At 39.6% G+C, this 19156-nt stretch overlaps 2 protein-coding genes across 2 annotated transcripts in view; one reads left to right on the top strand and one right to left on the bottom strand.

The window, feature by feature from the left end:
- The window catches only part of LOC145331385 (exostosin-2-like), a 37861-nt gene that overhangs the window by 3481 nt on the left and 15224 nt on the right, over positions 1–19156 (bottom strand). The window contains exons 5-12 of the mRNA XM_080176009.1: positions 18705–18815; positions 17406–17484; positions 16907–17038; positions 16173–16296; positions 6222–6265; positions 5672–5799; positions 5228–5324; positions 4757–4867 (exon numbers count right to left, since the gene is read on the bottom strand). Coding sequence (XP_080032135.1) covers positions 4757–4867; positions 5228–5324; positions 5672–5799; positions 6222–6265; positions 16173–16296; positions 16907–17038; positions 17406–17484; positions 18705–18815 — 826 coding nt within the window. The remainder of the gene's footprint in view (positions 1–4756; positions 4868–5227; positions 5325–5671; positions 5800–6221; positions 6266–16172; positions 16297–16906; positions 17039–17405; positions 17485–18704; positions 18816–19156) is intronic.
- LOC145332889 (uncharacterized) lies at positions 6378–9282 on the top strand. The gene is made up of 2 exons (XM_080177990.1): positions 6378–6574; positions 6721–9282. The coding sequence occupies exon 2, from the start codon at positions 7315–7317 to the stop codon at positions 9265–9267; it is 1953 nt and encodes a 650-aa protein (XP_080034116.1). The 5' UTR covers positions 6378–6574; positions 6721–7314; the 3' UTR covers positions 9268–9282.

Below are 19156 nucleotides of genomic sequence, written 5' to 3' on the forward strand. Positions count from 1 at the left end.
AACGTGAAAATCTAGGAATAAATTCAGCCCCCCAACCAATCTCAATGAAATTTAGTGGAAGCATTAAGAATGAAAACTAATACAATCCCTGAAAATTACAACCGTCTATCAGGAATATGAGTAGAGAAAATCACAAAAACCTATACATCTAGGAATCGATCTAGCACTGCAACAAATAGACAAACCTTAAAGAAACTTTTTGAAAATATGTAGAATGTGAATTTATTTATTCCCTGCAAATTTCAGCCGTCTATCTTGAATAGAAGTCGAGAAAACCATGAAAAAAAGAAAATCTAGGAATAGATCTAGCCCCCCAACCAAAAGGCAAATCTCAATGAAAATATGTAGAATGTGAACTTATTCAATCAAAAAACAGGAGCCGAGAAAATCGCGTTTCTCCGATAGCAAAACAGACTGACAAAGTGATTATAGAGTAGCTTCGCTAATAAATTTTTTAGTGAGGGAGGGGGGAGTAGATCACCCCCATTTCTGATTTAAATTTTAAAAAGAAAGAAAAAATAGGGGAAGGGTGGTGGGTGGTGATTTTTTTCTAAGAGTAATTTCTCTTGGGAGGGTGGTTGTACCCTCTCCCAGGACCTATGAGAAGCTACCCTGTAAAGGAGAACCATATCGGTTTAGCGGTTAGCGAGAACCTTCGGTGCAAACAAACTGACAGAGAGACATACATCCTGTTATTACGTACTAAGTATATTCTATTAAATAAAGTAGTAAGTTTTTTATCTGATGCTTAAGATTTTCATAACTACTTCACACAGTTACCGAGATGGTTTTAGGCTATTTTTCTACCATTTTGAATACAGGTTCTTGAAGGGATATGGAAGGACAGAGAAAATAGCCTACAACCTCACAAAGATCATGTCGGTTCAGCAGTTAGCGAGATTCTTTGTTACAGAAAAAAAGGATTTAAAGGATAAACATATAATAGGATATAGGGTTATTTTGTCTATTGCTAAAGATCTCAGAAAATACTAGTCTTTAATACAAAGTAAATCAATGCCTGTCTGTCTAACGCTTAAGATCTTGGTAACCGCTGAACAGATTGGGTTCTAATCTTCAGGGAATATATCTACTGGTCCTGTGGTAGTTTTAGGCTATTTTCTTAAGTGTGGGAAACCCACCCCCCAAAAAAAATCAACCACCCCTCAATTTATTTTTGTAAACTAATGCAAATCAGCGGGGTGGGGGAACCCCCACCACACCCTGGGGCGAAGCCTAAATGAAAAAAATAAGCACAATCTTTTTTTATATTTTTTTTGGACAAATTTCCAACAAACGATTCTATAAAAAAGGGGACGAAGCCTCTAGAGGCTAGGGGCGAAGCCTCTAATCCTAGTAGAAAATAAAAAGCTTTAAGTGTCCCTCCCCCAAAGAAAATAGCAAAATACCATCACAGGACTATTAGGTATATTCCATGAAGAGTAGAGCCCAATAGGTTCAGTGATTACTGAGATATTAAGCTTCTGATATACAGACTGACAAGCAGACGGACAGACATCATTCTACTTTGTATTATAGATAATATACTATTTTTGTAATACTTTTTGTACAAATACAAATAAATATACAAATACTTTTATACTTATATTTGATTCTTATTCTTTAAAAACTGAAGATACCAAAAAATAAGACTTCTTAATCCTAAACTGAGCACCATATGATATCTCGGAAAATTTACCCAAGTATATAAAGAATTTGTAAAACAATTATCGTAAAATTTATTAAAGGGGTAGTTGCATGGAATGCATTTAAACTTGAATTTAGTCAACTGCATATCTCTTTCTGTTCAATAGTTTAAACTAAATCTATAGGACATATATTTCAAATCCATAAATTTAAACTGTAAGTTCTAATAACATATATGCATAATTTACCTACATATTTTTGTTTTATAAAAATTGAAGATATTATTGAATTTATTTGATATAATACACCTATTGTTTTTGCAAAAATTTTCGTACTAAACATACAAATTACTTTTCTACTAATATTTGATTCTTATTCTTAAAAAAAACGTAAAACGTACAAATATACAAATATAAAATACGTTACGTACACATCTCAATATAACGTTCAGAACGTACTCAGATTCGATACGTTACGTACAAAACGTACACTCTGGCCAGTCTGCAATTCCAATACCTATGTGAAGCTTTCTTAACAATGAGAACTTAATTAGTTCTGTAGTTATTGAGATCGTAAGTTTCAGACAATAAAAACCTTGCTACTTTATATAATAGAATAAAAGATATTTAATGTTACCCTTTCAAGTGTATAATCTAACAAATGGCAGAATTTTATTGTAAAATTCGGAGGGCAGTTTATTTAATAGCTATTTCTCGCATTGTATTATAAACGGCTTTCCGCGGATATAGAATGTACAATTATGAGATTAAAACAAGATTTTAGCCCCTAGGTGTAGAAGGCACCGGATAAAAAAAAACTGGTTTTAATCTTATTATTGTACATTTTTATATTCGTAGAAAGCTTGATATAATACGATGCTAGACAAAGTTTTTTTCGTATGGATGAGAACCGGTTCCTATCCACCGGATTCGAATGAATACGAGAAAGTCTATTATACAATCTTTTATTTAATGTTAGCTTCTTAATAAATGATAAACTCATCCTTGTTTACTAAAAGTTGGGATATTATAGTCCCTTACGTGGCAACGCCTCTTAAGGGGCGATTTGGCTTATTTTCACAGTAGCTTTTCTCCTATTTCTAGCCCCTGTGAGGGAACTCTAACCCAAAGGGGCAATCACCTAACCTAACCTAAAATAACATAAAAGACAGACAAATTAAAGATACCAAACAGACAGACAAACAATCGATAAAAATTCAAATTCAAAGTCGCTTGCCATACAAGTTGAGTTGGGACAAATTTGGAAATGCAGACAAAATCTAATTTGACAAGAGAATTTGACTTTGACACAACATTTGAATGGGGGTAGGGATATGAATAATCATTATTAAGACAATATCTATTGTTTTCTGCATGTTACTGTACAAAATTATGTATTTTTCATTACCAACGACAAAAAAATAATTTAGGTAAACCATTTGAATTGACTAGGAATTGAAAATGACGGAAAAATAAACTTACACAATCCCTTCTAAATCCCAAAAATGTTTGAGGTAGGTATGAAAGTTTTATAAAAATACCCATTTCCCCCTCGAATGTTAAAACCATAGGAATTAGGTAAGCAAAAAAAAAACAACAAACAATACAAGATAATTAAAATCGTTATAAACAATTCTGTATCCGTGTATATCCCTTTTCTCATGACTTAAAGAATGTAATTGTAGAGGGATGGTATAGATAGAATTTATATGTTCTGCAAAAATCAACATTTTTTGCATTATTCGGATCTAGTGCAGTTAACGGTGAAATGTTCCTAGTAACAGTTTTCTCAACAAAAAAAAAAAAACATTAAAGGCTAATAGACAAACGGTAGAACGAATACATTATGTTAGCACAGAATTTTAACCGATAAAAGAAGGCCTAAAATAATCTGAAATAGTCATTACTTAATAATGCACATTTATCTAGCAGTGTTCATAAAATAAATGTTTTATATTTTAAGCATTTGTTTCCTTTGTGAAGCTTTTCCTGTGCATCATTGGATCTTGGCTATTCCAGATTGTTTTTAGGCCTTCTATGCCGCTTAACACGAGCATACCATGGACATTGTACAGCATACGCTCAACCGTTTGGCAGCTAGCAGTCTTTAAAGTTCATCGTTGGAGGTAATTTCCAGGTAATCGTACCAGGAACATTTTACTGCACTATATCCCATTATTTTCAGGGTTATAGGCACAGGGAAAATGAACAAAAAATAAATCTTCCACCAAATTCTAACGTCAACTCTGCTTTAAGTATTAATGGATGTAGAATTACGGCTATTATAACAGCTGAAAAATTGACGCCAATTTAGGTTTATTTCTCCTGTCATTTAAATTGTTAAGGTAGGGGAACAGGTGAATCGTTATTTTAGCCCGCTACGTGTTTAATTTTATTAGAGATTAAAGAAATCTGATGCAAGATCCAAGTAATAACAAATCCATTTAAGAATCTTATTTAGAACCATAAAACTGCCATGTCTCAAAGTTTTAAAACTTGCATTTTCAATTTAGAACATTTTGACTTTGACAATCTAGACATAAGTTGAAAGATGAAAGGATATGACAATGAACGATATAATTATCTTCCTCTCAAACATTATTATATAAATTATGCTTGTGATAGCTGTTAAATATCTAGATGTACATTAATTTATCATCCACTATCCTCTGCCTCCCTGATATGCCATTTGATTTTTAATTTCGATCCCCGACATTTCCAAAGTTTGACAATCTTGCATTTTTATATTAAATATTTTGACAATTGACATTAACATGGAAGGTTAAGAATTATGCATTGCGTTATCCTTATAATACAGTAACAGGATGTCTGTGCATAATGATCTCTCTAACCGCTGAACCGATATGGTTCTCCTTTACAAGGTAGCTTCTCATAGGTCTAGGCCTCTGGAGGGGAAGATAAATATTTAGGGGGAGGGTATCACCACCATCTCAAAAGAAATTACCATTGGGAAAAAAAACTTAAGTGCCCCTGGAGGCCTCAAAGGGCGTAGCCGCTCGTGACTATAAATAGATTTGCTGCGTTATAAAACCTGAAAAGTGAGCAATTTCAATATTTTTATGTTTTCTAAATATAAAATTATGTGAATTAATTCCTATATCCGAGTAGACTTGAATATTTGGCGGGAGATTTTCTTTGTATAGAACTGGATCTGCGCGCCATTCCACACTTTTCAGCGGCATCCCTCCGTAAACGCGCGTAAACTAAAAAATAATCGATCAATCATCAATTTAATTTAACTTAAGGGATAAACAAACATTGCTTAGATTGATATATAGAGAGAAAACTTCATTTTGCCTGTAGGTAGTCCACCTAAATTAATTTCTAATAGTCACATTTTTTGTTTTAAAATCAAATTTTTTAAAGGGAGGTTGTTAATTTTTTTTCTCCATGCTTTATCTCCAAGGAGTAAGTGTCATACTCTAAAAACTTTCTCTTAAGATTGTGAATTGATACATCCAACAGTTTACAAGACCTTAAGAGACACACATACATACAGATATCCTTATACTTTAGTAATTCGCATTGAAAAAAAATTAGAAAAAAGATCAAAATCAGCTAACCTTATTAATACATTGAGATCTTTTCGCTAGATGAGACAAATCTTGGGACAGCATCCCAGAATTATCACATTCTACTGTCAAACACCGGAATTTTTTCCTGAAAAGAAATTTGTGTTAATATAAACAATCATAACTAGATTACAAACTAAATTTAAATCTATCCATCAGTACAATTCATCTTCAATCCTAATCACTGCGGATTGCCCTAAACCTGCTGGGATAACCTAACCTACAATTTCATCTATTTATCTTAAATACAAAATGCATATATCTATTTATTACCTTAGACCAATTTTGATATTCGGGATGTTAGTTGCATCAGTAACCATGAAACTTTAGGCTTTAACTTAACAACTTATAAATCATTTCTAAATCTGTTTTTCATCTATCCATCTGTAAGATACCTAATCTATCTATCTATCCATCTACCCTATAACTTCATACCTTGGACCAACTTTTATATTTGGTTTGCTAGTTGTATTAGAAACCATGAAATTGAAGGCAATATCTTCACAATTCATATTGTCATCAACCCATTTTCTTAATTCTTTGAGGCCTCTGTGTTGCGATCCTCCTTTATTTCAGTATAATTCATACAAATGAAAAATGTTAGGTTTAAATAATAAATTGTCTCAACAAAAAAAGATGCTTTTGGGTGGCTATTTTTTCTTGACACTGTCTTACTAAAGCAACTAAAATGAAAAATCCAAGAGCTTGAATTTCCACGGCACACATACCGTGAACTACACAGACTTATATAAAGCTTCCTTGAAAAGAACAACCAAATGAAACAGAAAGAATAAAAAATGATGAATTTTTGTATGTTTTACTTTAGGTTATATTATTAATTATTGGGTACAGGGTAGTCTCTTACCTTAGAGGTAACTATAAAGAAAATGAATTACCTGAGCCCCTTATATCAAAATGAGCTCGCTAGGTAAAATGAGGAAAAGCACCAAAAATCCTTAATTATTTTTCTTTTGTATGAACTCATTCCTGTATACACGTAGCTCCAGTAATTATTGTAAAAGGCAGCTCCTATTAATTTATTATAGATTTACACCTGTTTTTTTTTGTACCTATTGCTGCTATGTCTGACGCATGACACTAGAATTCATTATAGCAAGAGTCGTATTACTTGATGTTGCTGTCATGTACACTAATGTATGTACACTTTCAGGCCACCAGTCCACTGAGAAGAACAACGGGTTGCCTGCGGCTCACTGCGGCAGACATTCTAATTTCGCGGTTGCAAACAGCAAATAAAAGATTTTCATTTTTCAGACCGCTTAATTATAATGTCTGCCGGCTCTTTGGAAAACTAAGCTGTCCAGAATTAACATCCAGGTACAGCTTAGTTCTTCAAATTATTAACCTTTCCACCTTTCCCTATTAACAAATAATGTAATTGGGGGGAGGATAGGACAATAGCTTAGGCCGGGTGAAGTTTAGGTTTCCACCAAATTTCCCAAAATATAACTCTATTTGTTTAGGCCTAAACATCAAGACCTTCCAATAATTCCAGACTCCATTAAATGCCCTGAGGCCCCGCCTGAAGACCCTAACCGTACTCCCGTCCTGGCCCCCTGCACCCTTTGGATAACCTCTGGTGAGATTGTGATAAATTTGATCTTCCCTGCATTACAGACCCAGGTAGTTTATTATTGCTAAAGCTGCTCTATAACTAGCCAATCTGTAAGTCCTATTCCATCTTGGGGGATACAGCATCCTTCCCAGACATTGATGTTAATACGGACTGTTAATTCTGGACAGCTGCTGAGGTGCTTTACAACTAAGTGCCACCCACCCATAGGACAAACTTTTTGTCCTCTTATTTAACGAGGTCGCTTGTTAAATAATTCGCCCCTGATCACCCCCCTCCCTTTTTTCCTATCACCTCCCTGTTAGCTTGCGGCCCCTGCCTACCCGCATCATACCAAAGACAACAAAAAGCTGTTGAAGGTTCATCCATTAGCACTTATTTGTTGGAACAAAACAATATCCAAAATACCAAAAAAAAAAAAAAATATAAGCTAAAGAGAGGTTATAATTTAAATAAATAAATTAACAATAGCATTCAGTGGTCAATGAAGGAGATTTTCCTCACTAAACTGCCCGGAGCAATTACACGCTCAAGGCATAACACCCTCTATCATCCATCTAACTCACACCCCACCCCTTCTCACACCAAACGTTCACAATCCGACTCTGCGACTGTTGCGAGTCGTCGGCCTAAAACCGTCAGAGTTTTAGCCAAAAAACATAAACTCAACACCCCGTTTGAATTACGCGCCAAAAAACTCCTTAAAACAAAAAAAGCGCTACTTCAACGGCAAAAACCGGTTGACCGCAACTCTAGGCCCGTCGTTTCCTCACACAGGCCCAGCGTTAGTCGCACCCCCCCAGGCCAAAACAGCCACCACCGTAGCCCATCCCCGTCACCTATCCGAGGATTCCCTACACCCCCTGCAGCTCCCCAACTACTTGCAGCCCCCCACTTACCCTCCTCACCTGTTGATCCACTGGTAACTTTTCCCATTATACATCCGTATAACGGCCTTTCACCACAAACCCCCACAACCCCTACAGATACTGAAGAGTTTGAGCTAGCCCCACAGCAACTAGATTGGGATAATTATTCCCCCATACCATCCTTCCAAAAATCAGCTTCAATTCTTGAAGAAGCTTTGGAACAACTCTATTCTGAAGATTTACAGAAAGAGGTTCAGGACGAGGTTTTTTATAACCCTGAACAGTTCCCATTACACGACCACCTCCCAGGCTCTGCTTATAACGCTTCCACATCGACACACAATATTAGTGTCGATCTATCTGCGCTTGTTACAGCACAAACCCCAACCATGACTGATGAGGCAACCAAACTCATCACCGAATGCGATGAGTGCATGATGATAGACGAAGACTGTCAGAGCATCATAAATAACCCTGACAGGTTTAGCATTGAAAAGCTAGACAATAGTCTATCATTGTTGGAAGAAAAAGCCTCGTCAATTCGCCACATCATAGCTTTCTTTCGCAACAGCCCAGACCCAAGGGTCACCGAAGCTGACATGAACAAAGCGTTACAGCTACGTATAGCCATGCGCTCAAAAATCGAGTTCATTCATGAACATCGTACATCACGTTTGAAAGCTCAACCGATTACGACGACTGCTGCTCCAGCAGTACCTCTCTCTACTTGCTCTGACGACTCGACTACCACTTCAGCAGTCGGATCCGAGGCAGGTACCTTACCATGTGATGGCCAAGTAATTGTGCCTCCAGCAGTTACGACTCAGGCCACAGCTGTTCCTGCTGCAACTATGCTCCAGCAAACAGCTCCCATCCCCAACCGCATAAACCCTACGACATACGCGGTAAAACAAGCAAGGGTAAAACAAAAAAGGGACCCCATGCTTGTGGAGCTTGACGACCTCTGCGAAAAGTTCGGCGATCTTAAAGCAACCGAAGTTAAGCAATTAGGTCAATTCAATAAGCTCAATGCTCAATTTAAAGAGCTACTTGATAAGGCACAGCGCACCTTACATAAAGCCAAAACCTTGTGTGAGGACGCAATGCTTACGGACATGGAGCAAGATGCAACAGCACTAGATGCCCAGTCCACCACGCTTGAAACGGAAATATCCAGCGTGGAATCTTACGTTGAACGCTTGAGGGATCGTTTCGGAGTACCTATCTCAGGGCACTCCTTCAATCAGCGCTCTTCCAACATCCCTATCCCTCACTTCTCCGGGGCCAAGACAGATAAACTTGACCTCTTTACATTTCAAAAGAAGTTCCAGATTTATATCGACTCAATGCCGTCTATAGCAGAAGTCGAAGCATTGGAAATCCTGAAAGAAAAGTGTCTTCAGGGCAATGCGCAGATGTTGTGCTCGGCCGAAAAATCTATTAAGGCTTGCATGAAGCAGCTGTCGTTCCACTATGGCAGCAAAACCAGCATCATAGCCAAACGTAAGGCTAAAATCATGGAACTGGGACCATGCCCTAAATACAACTGGGAACAGCAGATCACATGAATGGTAAAACTCCGTTCACTACTTGCTGACACCCAAGAATTTGCAAAAGAAAATGACGCAGAGCAAGCCTTGTATCACGGCAAAACGGACATCGCCAACTCTGTACTGAACCTTCTTAAAGGAGACTACTTTAAGGAAATGTCTAAAAAATTCCTGCTTAGCGCAGATGAAAATGGGGAGGAAGATGGCCAGTACTGCTATGAGCAACTTCTCCTCTTCTTGGATTGCGAGCTACGTCAGCTCCAATACCAACTTAACCAGCATGAAGGGGCATCCCTCCATACTGGTACCGCATCCTCTGGTGGCAACAACGCCAACTCGAACAGCGGTAACTTCGGCCAAAGACAGTCCAACCAGACTGGTAGCAACCCCGGTCAGAAAAACTCGAACCGGAGTAAACCAGCTTCTCAAACTTACACGGCCTCCACTTTCTCGGCCTCGGAGGACCCAAAACAACGCCCTAAAGGCAAGGCCTCTGATAAGTCCGCTAAGACGCCCACTCCACTCTTAGCATACACAGGCGCTGCTTCTAAGCCTGTACCAACTGATTGCGCGCTTTGTCAGAACAAACACACATATTTGTTCCAATGCCAGGTGTACATCAATACACCACATAAGGAGAAACGCCAACTCCATGGCAAGACAAAAGCCTGTCACAGGTGCCTCAGAATGGACGCCAGCGTCAATTTCGACAATATTGACGAATGGTGGAATAACCACAAAAACGACTGTCGCACCACCTTTTACTGTCAAGCTGACAATTGCCAGTACGCGTCCGCTCATCGCGTGCAAAAGCATATCCTTGCCTGCTCTATTCATGTCGAGCAGAATAAAAAGAGGTTAGGCGATTTCCGCAAGTCATTGCCAAAGGATGTTCCTATAACATCTGGCAACCTTCTGTTCATGGATAATATCACCATGAATCTCCAAACCTCTGACACCACACCTGACGTTTCCGACCCCAACACCTTCCCTGATGTTGCTGCTCCTGGCATTTTCATGTGCCAAAACGTCCCTGATCTTTCCGGCAATCCGCTGTTTGTCTTTTACGACAGCGGTTGTGGCACAGCCGCAGTTTCAGCCTCTGCAGCGGCTCGACTAAATGCCACAGAACACCGCCCTGGACCCACCCTCATGAACGTAGCAGGTGGTAAAGTCGTCCATCTTCCCTATGGCAGTGACAAGTTCACACTGCCATTAGTCGACAGTGCCATGTCCGCAACTATAATTGCTGCGAAAATGGACACACTGACGGCCCCATTTCCTCGTTGGGAACTCACAGAGCCTTATGGTGACCTCGCAAATCACTACAAAGGCCACGAGCTTCTCCCTACTGTACCAGATGTCATTGGCGGAGGCCAAGTCGACATAATCTTGGGGATCAAGTACAACTACTTGTTCCCAATGCGTATCTGCTCACTGCCCTGTGGCTTATCCTTATACAGAAGCCCACTCAAGGGCATTGATGGCCACACAGGTGTACTCGGTGGTCCCCACAAGGCTTGGGCCAAAGCAGCCGAGACTGTAAACTTTGTTGGTGCTGCTCTCTTTTTCACCAACGAGTTGTCTGCTTACCGCTATACCACTGAAACACTTCTGAACAGTGGTAGGAATTGGTGCGCGGATTCCTTAACCAACACCTTTCCATACCTCCATCCAATCACTGTTGAGGAAAAAACAGAGGAGGACACTTCGCTGGATGTTCATACATACAGCTCCGATATTCAACACGTCAAACGACATGAACGGAAGTATCTTGAGAGTGAAGACATAGGCACTCAAGCACCTTACCGTTGCATAGCATGCCGTGGATGCAATGATTGCAAAAACGGAGACATTCTGGATGCAACTTCTCTCAGAGAAGAGGCCGAACAACTCCTAATAAAAAAGTCCGTCAAATTCCTACCTGACGAACGCCGGATCGTAGCATCCCTTCCCTTCATTGCTGATCCGGTCAAGGAGTTACAACCAAACAAAAATAGGGCCCTCAAAGTTCTGGAATCGCAGCTGCGAAAACTGCAGAAAGATCCAGAGGCCAAACTGCAAGTTATGGCATCACATGACAAGTTGGCACTAAACGGCTATTCATGTGACATTGATGACCTGTCCCCTGAGGAACGAGCCTTAGTAGACAATCTGCCAGGAGAATACTACCTCCCTTGGCGCTTCGTCACTAAAGAAAATTCTCTCTCCACTCCAGTTAGAGTTGTCTTTGATGCGTCTGCAACTACCTCCTCAGGTAAAAGTCTGAACGATGTCCTAAAGGGCACAAACAGGCACAAACAGGGCACAAACAGGCTCGAAAAAATCTTAGCTCTGGACATCAACTTCAGAGCAGGACCACATGCTTTCGCATGCGACATACGGATGGCCTACAACCAGATCAAGTTGGATCCATCTGATTTCCGCTGGCACAAGTACTTGTGGGTTGATAGCCTTACCCCTGGTGGCACTGTCAGAACGCGCATCATGCGTACCATCATTTATGGGGTCAAACCTTCTGGCAATCAAACTGCAGAAGGCCTTGAACAGGTAGCTCAGTATGTCATGGACAACCACCCTGAACATACCGCAGGTGCCCAGGTTCTCAGAACCAAAACTTATGTTGATGATACTTCTGATTCAACAGACTCCGCAACTGAACTAGACAAACTCATTGCGGGAGTCAAATTTACTCTTGACTTGGCAGGCATGAGCGTCAAAAGCTTTGTCAAATCTTCATCTGTACCTGAAGACACCGTGTCCAATGACAGCACACATGTTAGCTACCTCGGCTATCGCTGGGCCCCACTAGCTGACACTCTCAGCTTGGATGTCAAACCCCTGTCGTTTGGCAAAACAAAACGAGGGAAAAGACCCCCGCCAGTAGAAGGCAGTCTTGAAGAGGCTCTTCTACTCAGTTTCACGAAAAGAACCATCCTGTCGCAAGTTGCCTCAAACTTCGACCTTCTCGGATTCTGCACCCCCGTGACTGCTAAATTCAAAGCAGACTATCACGATCTCCTCTCTTACGCTACTGGTTGGGACGATGGGCTCCCAACCAAACTGCTTCCCACATGGGTGACCAACATTGAAACGATGCAACAACTCGCGTCAGTTTCCTGTCCACGGTCGGTAATCCCGGCAAACTCCCAACCCAAAGTTGATCTGCTAGTATCCGTTGATGCTAGCCAAAACATGGCAATCGTGTGTGTGCATGTTAGGTCAATATCTCTCTCGGGGGAGGTCACTGTCCGATTGGCCGCTGCCAAGTCAAAGATCGTGACTGGCAGCACTATCCCTCGAGCAGAGCTAAGGGCAGCCGTTGTAGGCACCATTCTTGCAACAACCGTTGCCAAAAATCTCAAAGACAAGGTCGACAAAGTCACCTATTTCACAGACTCTACTGTTGTGTTGTCATGGCTTCACCAAGACGCACGTCCTCTTTCCCTGGGCGTACGTAGCTGCGTCATCGAAATTCGACGGTTCTCATCCCCGGATCAATGGCGTCATGTTGAGTCAGAAAACAACATCGCGGATCTCGGCACCCGGTTCCTTGCCACTATTAAGGACATCGACGCCAAATCTGAATGGCAAAATGGCAAACCCTGGATGTATCTTGATTACCAGGACATGCCAGCCCAATCCTTCCAAGATCTTAAACTAACAATGGAAGCGAAACAGGCCGCTGCCCAAGAGGTCAAAATCCTCCATGGTGATACGAAATCACCCCAAGAAAGAACGGCAGAGATAACCAAGTTCTCGAGTTATCTCTACGACCCGTGTAAACGGTCATGGCCAAAATCTCTCCGGGTCATGGCCATCGTTCGAAAATTCTGCTTTTTCGACTTTAAATCATACCGTCACAACAAGGCATCACTTCCACAACCCACTCCTCGGGTTGTCCAACTTTTGGACGAGGAAGTTCAGAAGTCGGAGAAATACTACTTTAGGCTCGCCACTAAAGAAGTGCTTAAATTCTCCAACTCTAAGGCCCACGGCAACAATGTTGTCACTGACTACGGCATTATCAAATACAATGGTCGTATTGTCGAGGGCACCAGCATTGAAGACGTTGACAATATCATGCCTGATTTGTCTCCCCTCCACTTTGTTAGACCGATAGTTGATCGGTATAGCTTGATAGCATACTCCGTTATGCTATACGCCCACCAAGAGCTTGCACTACACAGGAATGTAAATGCAACACTCTTAGAATCTAGGCACATCACCTATATCCTCCATGGCAGAGATCTCTCCAAAGAGATTAGAGCGGCTTGCCCACATTGTCGTAGGTTCAAGGCCAAGCTTCTAGAAGCTGAAATGGGACCAATCCATCAAAACAGATTGACCATTGCTCCCCAGTTCTACTACTGCCAACTTGACCTGATGGGTCCGTTCTTGGCTCACTGTGAACACAACCACAGGTCCACAGTCAAGGTTTGGGGTCTAGTCTGTAGAGACCCAGCCTCATCTGCAACAGCGTGTTATGCTATGACTAAGTATAACACAGACGCCTTTCTCCAAGCATTCCAACGATTCGTTCATCGTTATTGCTACCCTAAAATGGTCTTCATCGACCCAGGAGCACAGCTCATAAAAGGCGTAGCAAAATCAGAGTTTTCCATGGCTGACATCACTAAAACGCTCAATGGAAAAAGTTGCAGCATAGAGTACGAGGTCGGTCCCACTGCTGCTCACAACTATCAAGGTTGTGTGGAACGCTCAATCAAAGAAATCAAAACCTTGTTCCATGCAACATTTAATGGTCTCAAACTGGATGTCATGTCATTTGAGACTGCATTTTCATATATAGCAAATGAGATCAACAACATGCCAATCTGCACGGTATCCAGAACGGAGGATGTAGGTCACGCAGACCTTATCACGCCTAACCGTCTGATACACGGCAGAAATAAAAGGCGTGCCCCCACTGGACCAATGAGGGTAGAACAACCCTCCCGCCTTTTGGAACAGATGGAACGCCTCTACCAATCATGGTGGCAGATCTGGCTATATGAACGCCTTCCAGACTACATCCCAAGACCAAAGAAATTTGGCAAGACAGGTCCACAACCAAAAGAGATGGATATCGTTGTTTTCCTCCGGTCCCCAGATGAGTTGATTGGCGATCAACTCTGGCGTCTTGGTCAGGTCCTACACCTCATCACTTCTGATGATGGTATTGTCCGTCAGGTAATTATCCGTTGGCGGAAACACTGGAAGGAAGAATTTCATGAGACCAGAAGGAGTGTCCGGCACATCGCCATCCTGTTCTCCGAGGACGAGCTCTCACTAGTTGACCAAATCAGGTCCGCGGCCTCCAAGTGTGACAAGTCGTACGCTTCGGCGCAAAAAAACTAATAAAACTGTTCCTGAAACGGGTTAACACAATGCGTTGCAAATTAGTCACACCCGTTGAAACTTTGGCTGAACCTGCCATAGGCTGAATTTGCCGAAGATAACAATTAACCTTACGGACACGCATTACGATGTTGTGCGTCTCCGATTTCAAATCCCCGACTAATAAAGGCTGTAGTTGCCGAAATAATTTAACTTAACCGACACGCATTACGATGTTATGCATGTCCAAAATTCAACTCTGCTATTAATAAAGGCTGTAAGTGCCGAAGATAAAAAACCCTACCTCATTACACTACATAATCCTGCACATTGATTTTAAAAATGTCATTATTAAATATTCAATTACTACGAAAGAAAAATCCTGCTTAAAGGTTTACACTCCCTTTAATAACTTTAATAATCTCATTATTAAATGTTATCTTACAACAAGTAGATGCTGCCTAATGTCTTTAATAATCTTATTATTAAATGATTGATTACCCCAAGAAGTTTACCCCACTTACGAGGATTGATTCCAGCCGAAGCAAACCTGGATTAGTATTAATCATATATTGCAAATTTAAAATTGTTTACAAAATAGTTATTTATTTATTTATTTTAACCCATTGTAAACGATACGCCCCATAAAAAAAAAAAAAAAAAAAAAAAACACATTAAAGGCTATTGCTGCTGGGCGTATCGTTCTTCCTATCTTCTGTAAACTGCAGTGATCAACCCGCACCCCTATGTTCTTCTTTTTCTTGCCGGGAGTGTCATGTACACTAATGTATGTACACTTTCAGGCCACCAGTCCACTGAGAAGAACAACGGGTTGCCTGCGGCTCACTGCGGCAGACATTCTAATTTCGCGGTTGCAAACAGCAAATAAAAGATTTTCATTTTTCAGACCGCTTAATTATAATGTCTGCCGGCTCTTTGGAAAACTAAGCTGTCCAGAATTAACATCCAGGTACAGCTTAGTTCTTCAAATTATTAACCTTTCCACCTTTCCCTATTAACAAATAATGTAATTGGGGGGAGGATAGGACAATAGCTTAGGCCGGGTGAAGTTTAGGTTTCCACCAAATTTCCCAAAATATAACTCTATTTGTTTAGGCCTAAACATCAAGACCTTCCAATAATTCCAGACTCCATTAAATGCCCTGAGGCCCCGCCTGAAGACCCTAACCGTACTCCCGTCCTGGCCCCCTGCACCCTTTGGATAACCTCTGGTGAGATTGTGATAAATTTGATCTTCCCTGCATTACAGACCCAGGTAGTTTATTATTGCTAAAGCTGCTCTATAACTAGCCAATCTGTAAGTCCTATTCCATCTTGGGGGATACAGCATCCTTCCCAGACAATTGCACCTAATTTTCATGTACTCTGTTAAAGTGATGCTTGCAGCTGGCTAAAACAACGATACACCCGACCCAATCCAACTGTTTTACCCCATACCCTCCACTCCTACTGGATGAACTAGTTGACCAATAAATGGCCCTTATTTGCCAGTTTAATTGACGACAAATTGTTCACTATCAATATATCCACGTATATCCATTATCTGTGTATATCTAGAATGCCTGTAAGAATCATGCTATGCTCATTCTTCCACTCGCTGTCATATGTCCAGCTGAGGCTAGACTGGTTCCATACATGCAGACGGGACGGGTATCCAACTATTCTATCTGGAAACTCCCGCCATACCTAATATCAATTTGAATTTGCTTTAAAAGCAATTAAGCAAAAATAAGAAAAATTACGCTAAATAAAAGCTCTGATCAAACATTATAATACCTAGAGCAACAGAAAACAGAAAGGTATAACAGAAAAAAAATTAGAAAAATGAAACGTTGCGTCGTTCCGAAAATTCTACAACAGTAAAAATTGCAGCGTTATGTCCACTTTTTAGCAGAGAGACTCATAATTATTAGTGTCTCAATTATTATCCTATTTAAACAAATGTTTATGTGTGCAGTGAAGGGTTGTTGAAGGGAAAGGGAATATATGAAAATTGACTATGTAGAGAAGTAAATGTTTTCATACATTAAGATGTTGAAAATGAGCTTAGTACTGCAAAACAAATGCAATTAGTTGGAATATAGAAAATTTATTAATACCTCAACCCCCCCCTCTCCCCAAAAAAAAAAAAATTGAAACTTTAGGTATCTACATGTATGACTTATAAAAGTCATGCAATCAAAGAGTTTGTTGTCTGCCTAACTACACTTATACGGTGCTTCAATATATCCATCACAAGCACAAGTAATAGTTTGACAGACATGCAGACCATTTGTCAAAAAAAAAAACTGGTCACCTGAAACCCAAACTCAATCTCATCCGTACTCAACATAGTGATATCATCATCCAATGAGAACACAGCTTCCGTCTCAATCTCGGCGTATGGATAAAACCGGTTTGATAACCGGTTTTCGGGCGTTTGCAGTACCTATGGATTTAGAGTGTCCCAATTTTTGTTGTTGAAATTATTAAACATGGATAAGTTTTTGAGTGGTTGGCAATAATATTGTGCTAAAAAGTTGTTTAAATGTAGTTTTTTAGAAAAAAAACAAACGGCAACGTTTCTGTTTTTACCGGCGAAAATGCCATCTCCCGGTGATATTTGTAAAAAAAAATATAAAGGCGATTAACATTGGTTTCCTACAAAAATCACAGTGCTATTACTGACGCCATATAAATCTCTCCCCCCCCCCCTCTAATTAATAAATTAAAATTTTTGAGCATTTTTGACATTTCTTATTAGATGAAAAAACCCTCTAAAAATTGGAAATGGGTATAAAATGGGACAACCTAACCTTCATAGGTTTATTAATCTTTGGCCATTCATTTGTTGAAGGTGGAGGGATTGTTTGATGATTCCATATCACAAGAATTCTAAAACGAGGAAGGTTATTTCATTAGTAGCATAATCGCTTCGCTCCTAGCTTCTAGGGGTTTACCAATAGAGGTGTTGAGGGGTTCTCCCCCCTCTTAATACATTTTTTTTTATAAAACTCCTTAAGATTAATACTAAACTTCCCTCAAAATTGGTCAAGATCTGTCAACCCGTTTACGAGATCTTTTGCTATAAACATATCTACAGAACTGACTACTTTATAGAGCAGGAAATGATTAGAAGCTTTAAAACTAAACTTAAGATTTATTAATCTAAAGAAAGAGATTTATTAAGGGTTAACATCCTTTTACATCGATTAGCTTTGCTCTAAACCTTCAAATTTTAACTTTCTTAAATGCGCAAAGATTTGCATTGAAAATCAAAAATTGAATTTGAAAGGCTAACTTACAAAAAGTTATTTCTTTAAATTTGGTTGCAAATATGTTTTCATGTATTGTGAAACTTGAGTTAAAATTTTGGTCTTTAGTTGCTTTCCCACAAATTGTGTGTCGAGAACTTACCAACCCCCCATCCTTATGATTGTACTCAACAAGTCACTACTAGGAAAAAAATGCAGGTCTTTTTATAAAAAAAAGGGAGACTGTAAGTATTCGAATAAACAAATACTGAGCAGATAATAATTGTAAATTGTTTTAAAACAAATAAAATCCCTATAAATGATTCCAAGCTACTCTATTAGTGATTGTGTCTGTCTTTCTGTCAATGATGTTAGAAGGTTACTGTTTTTTATTTTATAATTTTTAAGTGGAAATAATAAAAAAAATTTTCACCGCCCCATTACTTTACTTTCCCTTTACTTTAAATCTCCTTTTCTTTCCCCTCTATTCCCTCAACCTTCACTACAAACAGCTTTGTTACTATTGGACGTAGTCATTCTTGTCTCTTAGGAATACTTATCAAAAATCTTTTTGGTCAAACTTAGGTTTAAATGCTGGTATTCAAAATCAAGAAGGCATAATTTTAAAAGACTTACAAGAATAGATTCTTCGGTATTAAAAAGCAAATTACCCTTTCTGTAGATTTAAAGCATCGGTTGAAAAGTTTAGATACTTCTTGTACTGAACCAACCAATCAATATTTAATAAAGGCACCCAAAGTTTTCAAGCCAACAAATGAGAAAACGGTATTATAAAACTTTGGGAACAATCATAATTAACAGTCCAAAGTACCCTCCCTCTCTGAATAATAATATACTAACCGTGCAAGACTTGGAATTCTTTCTAGCTTTGTTAATATCTCAAATAAAGACTGTACTCTGTTGTAGGTTAAAATAACAGCTGTGAAACCTCCTCCTGAAGGTCTAGGATACCTGAATAGAAAAATGGGGTATAGTCCTTTCCACGACATCCCTCTAAAAGGAGCGATTCTTCGTATTTTTCACAGTAGCTTTTCTCCTATTTCTAGCCCCTGCGGGGGGCTCTAACCCTGCGGGGCCAATTACCTAACCCTGTGGGGCAATTACCTAACACAATATAACCTAACCTAACCTAAAATAACCTATAAAAAGCCATTTTAAAAATACGAAGAATCGCTCCTTATGGAGGGATGTCGTGGAAAGGACTATACCCAAAAAATGTATCTTTAACAGAGAGATAGGAAAATGGACGATAAATTGATGAACAATCCAAAATTACCCCTTCAGTAGATTGA

This window comes from Acartia tonsa, chromosome 11 (assembly GCF_053477335.1).
Source record: "Acartia tonsa isolate MP-2025a chromosome 11, ASM5347733v1, whole genome shotgun sequence".
NCBI lineage: Eukaryota > Metazoa > Arthropoda > Copepoda > Calanoida > Acartiidae > Acartia > Acartia tonsa.